General features: G+C 32.4%; 1 protein-coding gene across 4 annotated transcripts in view; it reads left to right on the forward strand.

Moving 5' to 3' along the window:
• Positions 1-15,699, forward strand: part of CNOT6L (CCR4-NOT transcription complex subunit 6 like) — a 98,987-nt gene that overhangs the window by 53,270 nt on the left and 30,018 nt on the right. For all 4 annotated transcript variants that reach the window (XM_074324421.1, XM_019720244.2, XM_074324423.1 and 1 more), the window contains 3 exons: positions 9,367-9,435; positions 12,114-12,271; positions 14,036-14,190. In XM_074324421.1, the coding sequence (XP_074180522.1) occupies positions 9,367-9,435; positions 12,114-12,271; positions 14,036-14,190 (382 nt within the window). The remainder of the gene's footprint in view (positions 1-9,366; positions 9,436-12,113; positions 12,272-14,035; positions 14,191-15,699) is intronic.

The following is a 15,699-nucleotide window of genomic DNA, read 5'->3' on the forward strand; positions in this document are numbered from 1 at the left end:
GTTAATTGTTTGAATTGGTTATGTATACTTAATGATTGCTTTGTTTTTAATTCATTACTGATAGAGTTGTAAAATCGCCCACTTTGATTGTGGATTTGTTTATTCTTGTAGCTCTTACAACCTTTTAATTACATATATTAAGGGTATATTTTTAGGTTTCATCTTTCTGGATATTTGAAACTTTTATCATGCTGTTGTTCTTATTACGCTGATATTAATATAGCTACATGAAAAAATATAGCTACACAAGTTATCTTGGTTAGAATCTGCACTAGTATATATTTTTTCTGTTCTTTTATGCTTAACCTTTCTGTTTTCCTGTTTTTTAGTATTTTTTCTTGTCTGCTTGCTTTGGATTTATTCTATTCTTTTTCTTGTGTGAAGTAAAAACAGATTGTTGATTTGAGATCTGTTTAATGTAAGCGTGAAGCATTATAAATTTCCCTTGCAGATCTCTTAGTTGCATTCCGTAAATTTTGATATATTGTATTTTCATTTTTATTTTGTTTTAATGTATGTTTTAAAATTTTCTTAGAAACTTCCTCTTTGACTCATGGCTTATTTAGAAATGTGTTTAATTTCCCATTGTCTCTCTTTTATGCTAGTTTGATTCTAGTTTGGGCCCAGTTGGAAAACATGTTCAATATTATTTCAGTTCTTTTACGTTTGCTGAGGTTTATATTTTGAAGCTATGTTTAGGATTGCTACATCTTCTTGGTGGAGTGATTTTTCTGCCATGCAGTGAACTTTGTTCCTACTATTTTCTTTGTTTTTAAGTACACTTTATTGATATTATTATAATCGCTTTCATTTTTTTGTTTAATGTTAGTATGGTATATCTTTTTCCATCCTCTTACTTTCAGCTTTACTATGTTGTTGAATTTGAACTGAATTTCTTATAGACAGAATAAAGTTGAGTCATGTTTCTTTATCTACTCCACCAAAATTTCACTCTTACAATTTGTGTATTTAAATCATTTAAAGTAGTTACAAATATGTAGAACTTAAGTCTACTATTTTATTACTTGTTTTCTGTTTATTTCCTCTGCTTCTCCTTCCTTTGTTTATGTTTTCTTGGCTGCCTGTGGGTTACTTAAACATATTTTAGGATTCCATCTTTTATTTTTTTAGTGCTGTTTTTGAGTATATTGTGTTTTATAATTTTCTTAGTGATTGCTCTACATATTACAGTAGACATACTTAGCACAGTCAACTGATAATGATATTTTACCACTTTAAGTGAATTATTGATGCCTTACTTCCATTTATGTTCCTTTACCTTCCCCACTTTTAAATATAATTGTCTCTAGGGTTTCCTCTACCTACACTGAGTACCGCCCAGACGTTTGTTATAATTTTTGCTTCAACCGTCAGATATGATTTAAGCTCATGTAGAGAAGGATAATCTATTATATTTACCCCTAGTTTTTTTCATTCCTTGTTTTTTCCTTTTGATGTTTCAGTTCTTCTGTTATTATTTTGTTTCTGTTTAGAGAGCTTCCTTTAGCCAGTCTTTAAGACAGGTCTGCTAGCAACAAAATCTCTTAGTTTTCCTTTGATGACATCTTTATTTCCCCTTAATTTCTGAAGAATGGTTTGTTGGATATAGAATTTGTTGTTGATACTTCTTTTCTTTCAGCACTTGAAAAATGTGTCAATTCCTCTGGCCGCCATGGTTTTAGGGAGAAAAAAAAAACCCAACGTTCCCTCATAAGTAATGTGTCATTTCTGTCTGATATTTTTGAGATTCTTTGTCTTTAGTTTTCTGCAGTTTAATTATAACATGTCTTGGTGTGGATTTGTTTGATTTTATTCTACTTGTAGTTTGCTCACCTTCTTGAATGTGTAGGTATAGGTATGTCTTTTACTAAATTTGGGTATTTTTAGTCATTAACTTTTAAGAATGCTTTTTAAGTCCCCGTCCTTTCTCCTCTCCTTCTGGACTCTGATGATATAGATCTTAGAGCTTTTGTTACAGTCCCACAATTTCCTCAAGCTCTGTTCACATTTTTTGGGGGGTTTATTTTCTTTTTATTGTTCATAATTAATAATTCTATTGGTTCTGAAATTCAATCATTTTATCTTTTGTTACCTTTATTATTGTGCCCTTCCAGTGAGTTTTGTTATTTTGGTTATTGTACTTTTCAGTTCAATATTTTCTGTTTGGTCTTTTAAAAAAAAATGTACCTTAGCCTTCTTTGCTGGAGTTTTCTATTTTTTTCATTTGTTTTAAGAGAATTTGGCATTGCTTCTTAAAGCAGCTTTATGATGTCTGCTCTAAAATCTCTGTCAGATAATTTCACTATCTGAATTATCGCTGTGTTAATGTCTGTTGATAGTCTTTTCTCATGTAAGTTTTGATTTTCCTGGTCTTTAGTACGACCAGTGATTTTCAGTTGTACCCTGGATATTTTGAATATTATCTTAGATGAGTCTTGATCCTTTTTAAATGTCAATTTTAGCAGGCAGTTGCCCCGTTTAGGTTTAGCATATGGTTTCTGTCAGCCCTGCCAGGCTCATGTGACACCCCTACTGTGGGCAAACCAGGCCCAGTGCTGCTGACCACTGTGAGGTGTGGGGTGGGCTGGCTCTTTTGGGCGCCGCTAAAGAGGTTGCCACCATCAACACTGGATCACCACTGCCACTGAGTGTGGGTGCCCCACCTAGTCCCTGTTGGGATTCTCCGTTTCTGCTCCATTGTCCACAGAAGTGAGGCTTTTCTTAGTTCCTTTTTAATTTATTCCCCCTATCCCTGGTTGCTCCAGAAATGGTTTCAGGGTCGGTTAGCACCTACTACATACCAAGCACCTTGTGTGGCACATATGGGAGATAAAAATGGGAGAACTATTTTTATCAAATTTCAGGTATGATGCTGAGAGATGTATTAAGATGTTGATTGCTGTCTCTTCTTTCTTATTCATAATAAGAACAGACTTATCTTCAGTTTTTATCCAAATTCTACCGTGTTTCCCTGAAAATAAGACCTAGCCAGGCAATCAGCTGTAATGCATCTTTTGGAGCAAAAATTAATGTAAGACCCGGTCTTATTTTACTATAATATGATATAATACCGGTTCTTATATTAAATTTTGCTCCAAAAGATGCATTAGAGCTGATTGTCCGGCTGGGTCTTACTTTCGGGAAGATGGGATAGTACTGTTTATAGGACTATATGTATTTATCAGTTAAACAGTAGTTATTTTATTTCATGGTAGCCCATATAACTCTGTATTCCTGTCCTTTGTCATATCATTGACATTGCAGTTTCATCTTGACAAAAAATATTTTTTTTTTTTTTAGAATGGGATTAAATTTAAGTTGTTATCAACTTAAAATATACTTTTATAGATATAAGATGTTATGTGTAAGCCTCATGGTAACCACAAAGCAAAAACCTGTAGTAAAACACAAAGGATAAAAAGAAAGCAATATAAGGGTAATATTAAAGAAAATCATTAAACTACAAAGGAAGAGAGCAAAAGAAGAAAGGAACAGAGAGTAACTACAAAAACAGCCAGTAAACAATTAACAAAACGGCAATACATAGATACCTATTAATAATTACATTTAAGGGATCATAAGAGACTACTATGAACAATTCTGTGCCAAAATATTGAACAACCTAGAAGAAACAGATAAATTCTCCAAAACATACAACCTATCAATACTGAATTATATGAAATAGAAAATCTGAACAGACTGATTACTAGTAAAAAGATTAAATCAGTAATCAGAAACCTCCTGACAAAGAAAAGTCCCAGACCAGATGACTTCACTGTGGAATGCTGTCAAACATTCAAACAAGATTTTTAATACCCATCCTTCTCAAACTCGTCCAAAAAAATAGAAAGGGAGAGATCTCTTCCAAACTTATTTTATGAAGTCAGCATTATCCTAATACCAAAACCAGACAAAGATACCACAAGAAGAGAATTACATGCCAATATCCTTGAACAGAGATGCAAAAATCTTCAACAAAACATTAGCAAACTGAATACAACAGTACATTCAAAGGATCATACATCATAATCAAGTGTCATTTACCCCAGGGATACAGGGATGGTTCACCATCTGCAAGTCAGTTAGTGTGAAGATATACTACATTACCAAAATGAAGGAAAAAAATCAAATGATCATCTCAGTAGATGCAGAAATAGCATTAGATGAAATTCAACATCCATATATCATTAAAAAAATTTCAACAAAGTGGGTATAGAGGGAACGTATCTCAACATAATAAAGGCCATAAATAATGATCCCACAGCCAACATACTCATATTCTACAGTGAACATCTGAAGGCATTTCCTTCAAGATCATCAAGATAAGTATGCCGACTCTCGCCACTTGTGTGCAACACAGTATTGGAAATTCTGGCCAGAGCAATTAGGCAAGAAAAAGAAAAAGGCATCCAAATTGGAAAAGAAAAAACAAAATGTCAGTATTTGCAAATGACATAAATATATCTAGAAAACCCTAAAAACTTGGTCAAAAAACTGTTAGAACTAATAAATGAATTCAATAAAGTTGCAGGTTACAAAGGCAGTACACAGAAATCTGTTGCATTTCTACACACAACAATGTATTAGAAAAAGATATAAAGAAAACAGTCCCATTTACAGTTGCATCAAGAAGAATAAAATACCTAAGAATAAATTTAACCAAGGAGGTGTGATAATAAAATACGGTGAATGTTTTAATAAAGAAAAATTTATTACAGTAAAAGACACTTTGCCATTAATCTCCCCCCCCCCCCCCCCTTCAAACACATCTATCCCATCCTTCTTGCCACTTTCTGAAGCAGTTCTGGAAGTCCTTTTTCATGAGTGTCTTGAGTTGTACTATCATGGTTGCCTTGATGTCCTGAATCGATTCAAAACATTTTCCTTTCATGGTCATTTCGACTTTGGGGAAGAGCCAGAAGTTGCACAGTGCCAGACCTGGTGAATAAAGTGAATGAGGACACACCGTAATGTTTTTATTTGACAGAAATTGCCATATACAAGAAGCGATGTGTGACATGGAGTGTTGTCATGATGGAGAATGAAGTAAAGACACTCACGAAAGAGGACTTGCAGAACTGTTTTAGAAAGTGGCAAGAAAGGTGGGATAAATGTGTTTGAAGCAAGGAGGAATACTTTGAGTGGGGTTAATGACAATGTGTCTTTTACTGTAATAGTTTTTTTTTTTAAACATTCACCTTTTGATCACACCTCGTATATAGAAAACTACAAGACATTAATGAAAGAAATTGAAGATGACACAAATAAATGGAAAGATGTTTCCTGCTCATGGATTGGAAGAATCAGTATTGTTAAAATGTGCATACTATCCAAGGAGATCTACACATTCATTGCAAGCCATATCAAAATTCCAATGGCATTTTTCAAAGAACTAGACCAAATAATCATAAAATTTGTATGGAACCACAAAAAAACCCAAATAGCCAAAGCAATCTTGAAAAAGAAGAACAAAGCTGGAGGTATCACACTTCCTGATTTTAAACTAAGTTACAAAGCTATAGCAATTAAAATAGTGTGGTACTGGCATAAAAAACTGACACATAGTTCAATGGAACAGAATAGTAAGCCCAGAAATCAATCCATGCATATGTGGTCAATTAATTTATAACAAAGGATCCAAGAATATACAATGGGAAAAGATAGTCTCTTCAGTAAATGGTGTTGGAAAAACTGACAGCCACATGCAGAAGAATGAAACTATCTTACACCATACACACAAATTCTGAATGAATCAAAGATTGAAACGTAAGACCTGAAACCATAAAACTTCTAGAAGAAAACATAGGCATAAGCTCCTCGACATAGGTATTGCTGATAGATTTTTGAATCTGACACCAAAAGTAGAAATAAATACCAAAAGTTTCTGCACAGCAAGGGAAACCATCAAGAAAATGTAAAGGTAATCTCCTGAATGAGAGTATATTTGCAAATCATATATCTGATAAGGGACTAATATCCAAAAAATATATAAAAATCTCATATACCATAATAGCAAAAACGCATAAACTATTTGATTAAAAATTGGGCAGAAAATCTGAATAGACATTTATCCAAAGAAGGCATACAGGTGGCCACTAGGCACGTGACAATATGCTCAACATCATTAATCATCATGAAAATGCAAATCAAAGCCATAATGAGATACCACCTCATACCTGTTAGAATAGCTATTATCAAAAATGCAAGAAATAAGTGTTAACGAGTGTGTGGAGAAAAGGGAACCCTTGTGTACTGTCGTGGGAATATATTTTTGTGATCCATGTGGAAAACAGTGTGTATGTTCCAAAAAAAAAAAAAAAAAATGCTAGAACTACCATATGTTCCAGCAGTTCCACTTCTGCGTATTTATAGTAAGAAAATGGAAACACTAACTCAGAAAGATATCTGCACTTTTAGGTTCATTGCAGCAGCTTTTACAACAGCCAAGATATCTAAGTGTCTATTGATAGATGAATGGATAAAGAAATTGTGTGTGTGTGTCTGTGTGTGTGTGTGTGTGTGTCTGTGTACACACAATGGAATATTATTTAGTCTTGTCAAGGAATATGACATCTTGCCGTTTGCGACAACATGGATGGACGTTCTATTTGATGAAGTAAGTCAGACGATGATGAATACCATATGATCTCTCTTATATGTGAAATCTAAAAAGAAAAAAAACAAAACTGAGAGACGCAGAGAACAGATTGGTGGTTGCCAGAGATGGGGATGGGGTGGGAGAAATGTGTGAAGGGGGTTGGAACATAAAAATAAAAAAAGTACAGTGTATTACTGAGCAACGACAATGTGAAGAAACCGAACAGGGAATAGATCAAATAGTCAATTAAAAATCAAATTCTAATAGTGGTGGGTATGTATTTATAATTAAACAACAGTAAGACATATAAAGGAAAATTTTATGGGCAGCAAGATGAGAATTGGAAAGAAAACATACTGTGGAACTCAGTTTTTTGATTTAGGAACAAACACAATATTTTAGTGATTAAAAAAATTTTGAGGTAGTGGAGAAAGTTTAAATACTTCCTAGAGATTTGATAATATTTAGAAATTATTGTTAATTTTTTTTTTAGATTTGATAATGTTATCAATAATTTTTAGAGATATCTACTGAAGTGTTTATGGAAGGCATAGTATGTCTGGGATCACCTTCAAAATAATCCAGGTGTAGGGGATAGGGAGTGTGGAGTAGGTGGAGGTATAGATGAATAAAGATTGTCCAAAAGTTTATCATTTTTGAAGCTGGGTAATGGATATTAGAGATTCAGTACACGATGCTCTCCACACCTTTGTATGTTAGAAATATTTCATAATAAAAAGTGTAATACGCAGACAAGACCAAAGCCTTCCTAAAACAAAACGAGTTAATTTTATGTCACACTTGAATATATTATTCTCATTGTAAAAAATGTTGAAATTCCAGTTAAGATTAGAATTTTCTTTGACCTCTGTCTTTAATTCCATTTTTTTTGCATGTAAATAAACACACTTGTAGGTTGGGTATATATTCTTGTAGACATTTTTATAGACATTTACATCCAAAAATTTTACCAGTAGAAATTTTATGTATTACTTTTTAAGTGTGTTTTAAAAACTTTTTCTAATATATCACATTTTAACTTCATTATATATTTTTTACTTTATTTTTACTCAACAGTATTTTTTTATATTATCTTTGTACTTTTGCATACATGTATTTATTCTTTTTCTTTTAAACTGTAGCACAGACTTTCATAAAATGGGTATTAGCCATTTACCATTGTTTTTGCTACATAAACATGGTGTATGGTGTAATGAATATCTATGTGAATGCTGCTTTAAGCAGATAGGGCTGATCCCAGGAAATAGAATTGCAGGGCCACAAGGACATGGATGTTTTAAAATTTTAAAAGATGATTCAATTTGTCATCACAGATAGTAGTACCAGTTTATATTCCTACCAGCTGTACATGCAAGTATGAGTTTCTTGTAACTGTCACCAACCATGGATAGTGTTAAAGTTAAAACTTTTTGTTAATCTGAAGAAAAACATACTATCTCGTTTTTTTATTCTTTCTGGTTACTAGTGAGATAGTGTCTTTTCCTTTTTTTTGGCTCTTCAGATATTGTTGGTGGATACTATACATTTTACTTATACTGATGTGTTGTGATGGATGTTAAAATGTATTACATATGGGAAGCACCAAAATGTTGATGTCACCTCACTTGTTTTATTGAGAATTTTCTTGATTTATGAATTTTTAACCATTTGCTACTAAGGATCCCAATAGCTAGAAAGTTCCTTGTTTACCTTTAGTGTATTTATATATTGGGCTTTCCGTTTTTGAGATTGTTGCTATGATTTTAACACGACGGTCCTAACAGGCATGATTATTTTTCAGAATTCAACGTGTTGAACCAGCTGAATGGTTTGTTTGTCATCTTATGATAACCTTCATTTCTTTCCTGGCAAGATATCGAATATGCAAAACAGTGTTCATTAGATTTTTTGAAAAGTATAGATGCTTAAACAGACATCCTTTAGGTAGATATTCGGAACACCAGAGTGTTTACTAAAATGACACTTTTTAAGATCCTGGATACTTAAAATTTCTGTGGCTAGATGAAGATGGCATGTTTTTATTTTAAAGGAATACATTTTTCAGCCACCAATAACCTGGGCAGGTCTGCAAACTTGAATCAAATTGTCCTGTAATTGCAAATGTTTTTAAAAGGAAGAAGAAAGGGGGTAGTTAAAACTTAACTTAATGAATTTTCTTTCATCTGATAGTTGGGTAGTATTTAGTTCCATGGTATTGATAACCATATCTGAGCAATTAATATTTAACTAATGCCTTTCTTTTTTTCTGTACAGTGCACTTCTAATCTCTTGCTTTGCATGGACATTATGAAAGAAAGATTAAACTTAGAAAATGAAAGCCCCAGTAGAAAATTCATTAATTTTTATACAATTCATATGTTTTTTTCTATTTTAAAAACATTTGAGTATTTTAGTTCATCAGTATGTTGGAACTTCACATAGCATGTGTAATTAAGACATAAGACCCTACGTAAGGTTTTAAATAGGTACTTTTCATAAATACTATGTCAGTGGAAGTGCCATTAATGAGTCTCCTAATGTCCTTTTCGTATATTAGCTATATGTTTCCTGTATAGCTCTTCTTGACCTTCCTTCAGCTTTTAAATTTTCGTTGTATTTCATTACATTCCTAAGTCATGGGTATTAGCCATTTACCATTGTGGGTCATTACAACTGAAGAGAAAACAGATGTTGGTTTGACATAAAGTAAATAATACTGATTTTAGGAACACATGAAATTAACTTATGTTTAAAAAACACTTTTTCAGTTCATCCAGAGCAGCTTCCTCCGAGGCCATGGATTACATTAAAAGAACGAGACCAAATTCTGCCATCAGGTAGTTTTTTTCCTTCCTTGACTTTTTTTCAGAAATACTTGAAATGCCATTGGACTTTGTGATATAATTAACAGGCCTTCGTTTTACCTCCCCTGGGTAGATAAATGTAAAAATACTGATGGGTAGACTTAAACAAATCCACACCGAGGCTTATGTATAAGAATCTCCTGTCTTTCACAATGATACTACTTTTGGTTTTAAAATGATTCCTTGTAATACAGCTGCCCAAATGGCATCTTCACAAAGGGTGTTGGGTGATTTAAGAAAAATTAGTAATAATGAATTTTCTTCTGAAAAATTTTAACCTACTTAGGTACTTAATCTTTCTTGAGGGGGTAGACTGATAACACTTGTGAAAGAATAATTTAGACTGAGTCTATATTTGCTATATTAGAAACAAAATAAGATACCAGCTAGTGGTATAGAAATGGTACAGGGTGATCATTTGAGCAATTTAAGGATATGGCTCAGCACTTCTAGAACTGCAGTAATGTAGAAAATATAGACCTTTATCTCTTTGTGGAGACCAATAATGATTTGACCTCATTTATAAGGCTTCTTACTGCTTATTAGACGTTTTATGATTGGGAATTCTACCTAAAATAAGTTGTTATGAATTGGTATTTCTCCAAGTAATTCCTTTTAATCACAGAGTAATAGTTTTCATGATACCTAATTTCATTTTTAAATTAACAAATAAAAATTTTACTGTTTTAATATGAAGGCTAAGCCAATCACTGAATACTGATACTTTAATAATTTTCAACAGGTAAATGACAGTTTATTGTGTACTTTTTAAGTCCTTCTGTTTGTGAGGGGGTTTTTTTGTTGTTCTGTTTTGTTTTTTTATGAAGTCAGAAGATACAGAAAAAATCATTTGCTTGGATATTGGGAAATGAAGGAAGCATAACATCTTCATGGTTCTATTTGCATTTTAATAACACTGAGAAATATTATCATATACAGTACGTTTCTATGTCTTTGAGAGGTAATAATTTTAAAACCACCATACTCTAGAACCACTATGTCAGCCTGTTCTAAGAGGCACTTGTCAGTGTTATCACGAATGACACTTCTATTGTCATGACACACTTTGGTGGTCTGGAAAAAAGAATACCTAAGGGTTTCTAGAAAGCCTTAAGTTAGGCAGATTTATTTTATGTTTAGCCTTCCCTAATGTGCAATTAATTTGTTCCTTTACAATACTAAAAACGCCACTTTCTAGTTGTTCAAAGTTATCCCTCTTTGAGTACAAATGAACATAATCTTGAAGAAAAGTTTCCTAATACTGCATGCCTACATTTCCATTAAGAAAGGGAACAACAGAAACAAGTTTTCATTAGTAGTTGAATTCTCAAAGTATTCTTGGATTTTCCTTATTGAAAAATGAGTATGGATTTTTCTTGGAATGTGTGATACTTCCCTGAGTAGAATATAAGTGCTAAAAAAAAAAGATACTATTAAAAATGCCTTTTGCTTCTGGTGCATAGAGAGATGTGTATAATAACTAGTGATGGTTAAGGGTGATTTATAGCCACAAAACTATAATAATTAAACTATATAAGAATACGTACCAGATAATGAGAAAGGTACCAGTGTACAAAAAGGCCACCAGTCAGATCCCCAGTGGGACCATTGAACTATTTTTCTTAATACTTTTAACATCATCTGAAGCTGAACCAGCTTTAATCAAGTGTTAGTTTATTACTTGGATTCTTACCTTATGATTCTCTACTAATGTCTGCCCATTATAATCACCTGGGATGCTTTTTAGAACTATAAATACCCAGACCCTAATATACTGACTCAGTTAGACCCAAGTAGGGTCCTGGGTGTAACATTTTTAAAAGCTCTATGAAATGATTCTAATGGGCAGCCAGGATAATTACTGATAAAAATCAGGGCTTTTCAAACTAGTGTGCATGTGCATATGAATCACTTGAGGATGTTGTTAAATTGCAGGTTCTGATTCATAGATCTTTGTGGGATCAAAGAGTCTGCATTTCGGAGTTCCTAGGTGATAACTGATGCTACTGGTCCTTAGAGCACACTTTTCAGTAGCACGAATACAAACCGTGTCTTTCTGACTATTATTAGTTTGCTCACAGTCCTTTACAGTTCAAGGGCATTTTTAAATGAGAATTTAATTTCAGAAGTGAACATTTGATTTGGCCAAAAGGATTTTCTTATAATTAAACTTTGTTAGCCCATATTCTGGCTCAGAGCAGTGAGAGCAGTAAGAGAGCCAAAAAAGTACTAAGTATGGATATTCTGTCAATAAAAATTGAGCTTAGAGCCTTTTAATGACAATGAAACGAAAAGTTATTTTCATTTCATTTATACAGAGAAGGTTTGCTCAACGTATTATGCGCAAAAGGTTAACATTCTGATTTAAAATTTGAATTTTTATTTATTAAAATAAATTTCCTAAAAATCTCAAATATGAACTGTTAGTCTAATTCAAGTAAAATGCTTTGGTGTGATAGACTCCAGTGAAGAAGCTTCAGTGGCTACCATTTAATAGAATCTTTCCTGACGCATTTCACCATGATGATATTTTGAGTATGTTTGTATGCCGTGTGTGCTTGTGCATTTAGTTATGCACGTGATATTGCTTTAGAAAAAGTTGCCTAATTTTCTCCTTTTTGTCTGTTTTTTTTTTTTCTCCTACTTCTTAGCATCATTCACGGTTATGTGTTACAATGTGTTATGTGATAAATACGCCACCCGGCAGCTATATGGCTATTGCCCTTCCTGGGCATTAAACTGGGAATACAGGAAAAAGGGAATTATGGAAGAAATTGTTAACTGTGATGCAGATATCATTAGTCTTCAGGTAACACTATAGAAATTGAATTGTCTTTAACTTAAAGGTGAACTTAAAAGTAAAAGAAGGTGTTACTTCTGAGAGATACCCAAAGAGGTTTAAAGCAAAACTCAAAAAAAGAAATTTTCTCTCTTAAAATAAGGACAGTTTTAATAAGCACATAACAGTTCCACAGTGAAACTATTTTACTAAGTACAGCCATCTACTTACACACATTTAGTATTTTCTTATGTGAAAATTATCTCATGTATTATGTTAACAGTTCATTTCATGAACAAATTATTGATATTACTGAGAGAAAACTGCGGAAAATTGTCTTGTAGGAATATAAATTTAACTTGTAATATAATGGAATCTGTAAAAATAAATTGCTTGCCCACTGTTTCTTAAGGATAAACATTTTAAACATTTAAAAATAATGTACTATAAATCATGCATTTTACCTTATTTTAAAAACCACCTCTGAAATTTAGATTCTTCTGTTTTATAACACTTTATTACAATAAATTTAACTGAAGAAACACCTTTCTGTTGAAATATTGCTTCTTTTTAACACTCAGCTAATGAATAGCCAAGAAGGTTAATAGGTAGTTTTTAGTATTTTTTTTTCTTAACTTTCAAAGCATATTAAATACTTATAAAGGTGTTTTAAAATTTTAAGTGTTATAATTTCACACCTTCCTCTCAGCATAGAGAAAGTTACTACTTAAAAAAAATTTTTTTTTGTAATACAGTTTGATAATTTTTTTTTATGTTGCCCATAGTTTATATGACTTCCTGGGAAATAACAAGAACTGAAAATCTTCAAAAGTTAAATTTTCTTCTCAGCACTGAAAACTGACACAAAATGGGGGAAGGAGGTGGCGAACAAAATTAGGCTTGTTATAGTTAATTGTCCCCATTTTGATTTTTGTCTTTAGTATTTGTGTATTGGATTTAATATTTGTAGTAATAACGCCCCACACTCTTCTATGTATAGTTTGAAGGATAAAAACATCATAATAAAAATATTTCTTATTATAAAAGTAATACTATCTTATAAAATGTTCATTCTAGAGAAGTTGAAAATTTTGAAAAAATGCAGAGATGGAAGGAAAACACCTAATCTCATGTCCCAAAGATAGTTGCTGTGTTAAAAGCATCTGAAGTATTTTTTGTACACGCTTTTTTATTCACTTATTTGCAGATACATTTTCAAAATAAAGTTGAGATCACACTGTTGACATGTTTGTTTGTTATTCGTTGCACCTAATGTACTTTCTATACTATTAACAGAGGCTACTGGATTCAGGTACCTACATATTACTTACAGTAGAATTTTTTGTTGATAGATCTTAAGTTTCTCACTCTTGGGTGTCAGTCTTTTCCACCACAGTTGAGAAAGGTTAAAAAAAAATTTAATTACCTTTTTATATATAAAATTTAGTATTCCCTACCACTTAATCTATAATATGACCATCTTTCTGGGTTTAATTACCAATGTGAGGAAGTGAAATAAAGTGCATAGTGAAATGACCTCTAAATTGGGAATGAAAAGACTTGGAGCCCACTAGCTGTGTGTGAGCATGAGAAAGTCATGTAACATCTGGTTCTTTCAGGTTTAAAAAGCTGCCATTGTCAAATGGCTGCTGTTAGCGGTAAGGTAAGATAGTTGGGTAATATTTATTATGTGAATTTTAACTTAGTCACATCTCACTCGTAATGCTGAACACTTTTGTATCTTAATCAGAGTTTCACTCTGTCATGTCAATGATAACTTTTCTTTCATCTCAGGAAGTGGAAACAGAGCAATACTTCACTCTCTTTCTGCCAGCATTGAAGGAGCGTGGATATGATGGATTTTTTTCTCCAAAGTCACGTGCCAAAATCATGTCTGAGCAGGAGAGAAAGCATGTGGACGGTTGTGCAATATTCTTCAAAACAGAAAAGTGAGTTAAGGAAACAAAGCATAATAGTGTAAACTTATTTCTTTAATTACCACCCATTTGAAATTGTCTTTGGTTTAACCCTATAAAATACACAAAAAGTTAGAAAGCGAGTGATATAAAAATTAAATTTTAGTAAATTCATATACTTGGGTATGGTGTTGTAATCATATTTCCAAATATATTTTCATGAAGTAAAATACTAGTTTTGGTGTAAAAAAAAGATAGTGCCTTTTAAGATTAGAAAGACATTTTGAGTTTCTTTCTCTGATTTTTTTTGATAGTTGGCCTTTTCAAAACTTTTCATCAACCTTTTCATTCTCAGTTAACATTTCATATATTTATTTAATCATTTATTCACTAAATGTTTACTGAGTATTTGCTTTGTGACAAGTGTTGTGCTAGTCATAATAGATATAAAGATAGATAAGACATAGTTCCTAATCCTCTGAGAGCTCTAGTCTAGTAGAAAAAAGTATGCATATAAGAAAATCACAATATAATATGGTACATGTAAGATAGAGATGTGCACTAAGATAGACAAGGGTGGACAGAAGAGAAGCACAGAGCTTATGGAAGTCGGGAGTCAAATGATTGGTTGAGAAAGGACAATGGAAAGCAGTCATTATCAGACATAGAAAACATGACCTGTGTTTTTTTCAGGGTTGTTAATGTAGTTGGTTATAACACAGTCAAAATGAGAATATTATTAATCTGCCTATTAAAATATATAAATGATCTTATAGAGGCGCTGTGTTTTAATGTTCTTGAGTTTAAAATGGAAAACAGTATCTATTCAGTCTACTTACTTCAGAGGTAGTTAAAAGAATTAAATGAGGTAATGAATGGGTAGGTACTTTATAAACCATGAAGTGACCTGGAAATATTTTTATTATCATCATATTTTTCTGTTTCTGTAGTCCTTTGCAATTTTAGTATTTTTCTTACTGGGTTTATTATGTTGTGTGCAGTGGATTTAGAACCGCATTTCCTACTTGAGGGTGCAGAGCTGTTTAACGTGCTCAGAAGGCTTTCTCTTGAGCAGTGGCTGAGTGACTGTGATGGTGTTAGAGGCAGATCTTTTGAGGAATCTGAGGAGAAGAGAGAAGAATACTTTTGCCCCCTAAATTTCCCCTTTTAGGAGTGGAAATTTGAAGGAATTTCCAATAGAATAAATAGGTGGTAGTGTGATAGAGGTTGAATCTGATGAATAGTAATTTGGGTTTGATACATTAGATAGGAAATCATCTGCTTATAGGATAAGCATATACATGCTTATGACTATTTTCCTGTTTAATACCTATTATAACAAAGCCAGTTAAATATTTTTATTGATTAGGGCACATTACCAGCATGGCATATTATTTTAAGTAAATGAATTGAGTTTGAAAGATATTTGATCCACTTCTTTTCCTTTATTTGTACCTACTTTTCTGTCTTTTCTGTAAATTTTTAATAGAGATACTCTAGTTTTGGTTAATAATTAGTACACAGCTCTGCAATATTTGAGGT

Source organism: Rhinolophus sinicus, linkage group LG02 (assembly GCF_036562045.2).
Source record: "Rhinolophus sinicus isolate RSC01 linkage group LG02, ASM3656204v1, whole genome shotgun sequence".
NCBI classification, from domain to species: Eukaryota; Metazoa; Chordata; class Mammalia; order Chiroptera; family Rhinolophidae; genus Rhinolophus; species Rhinolophus sinicus.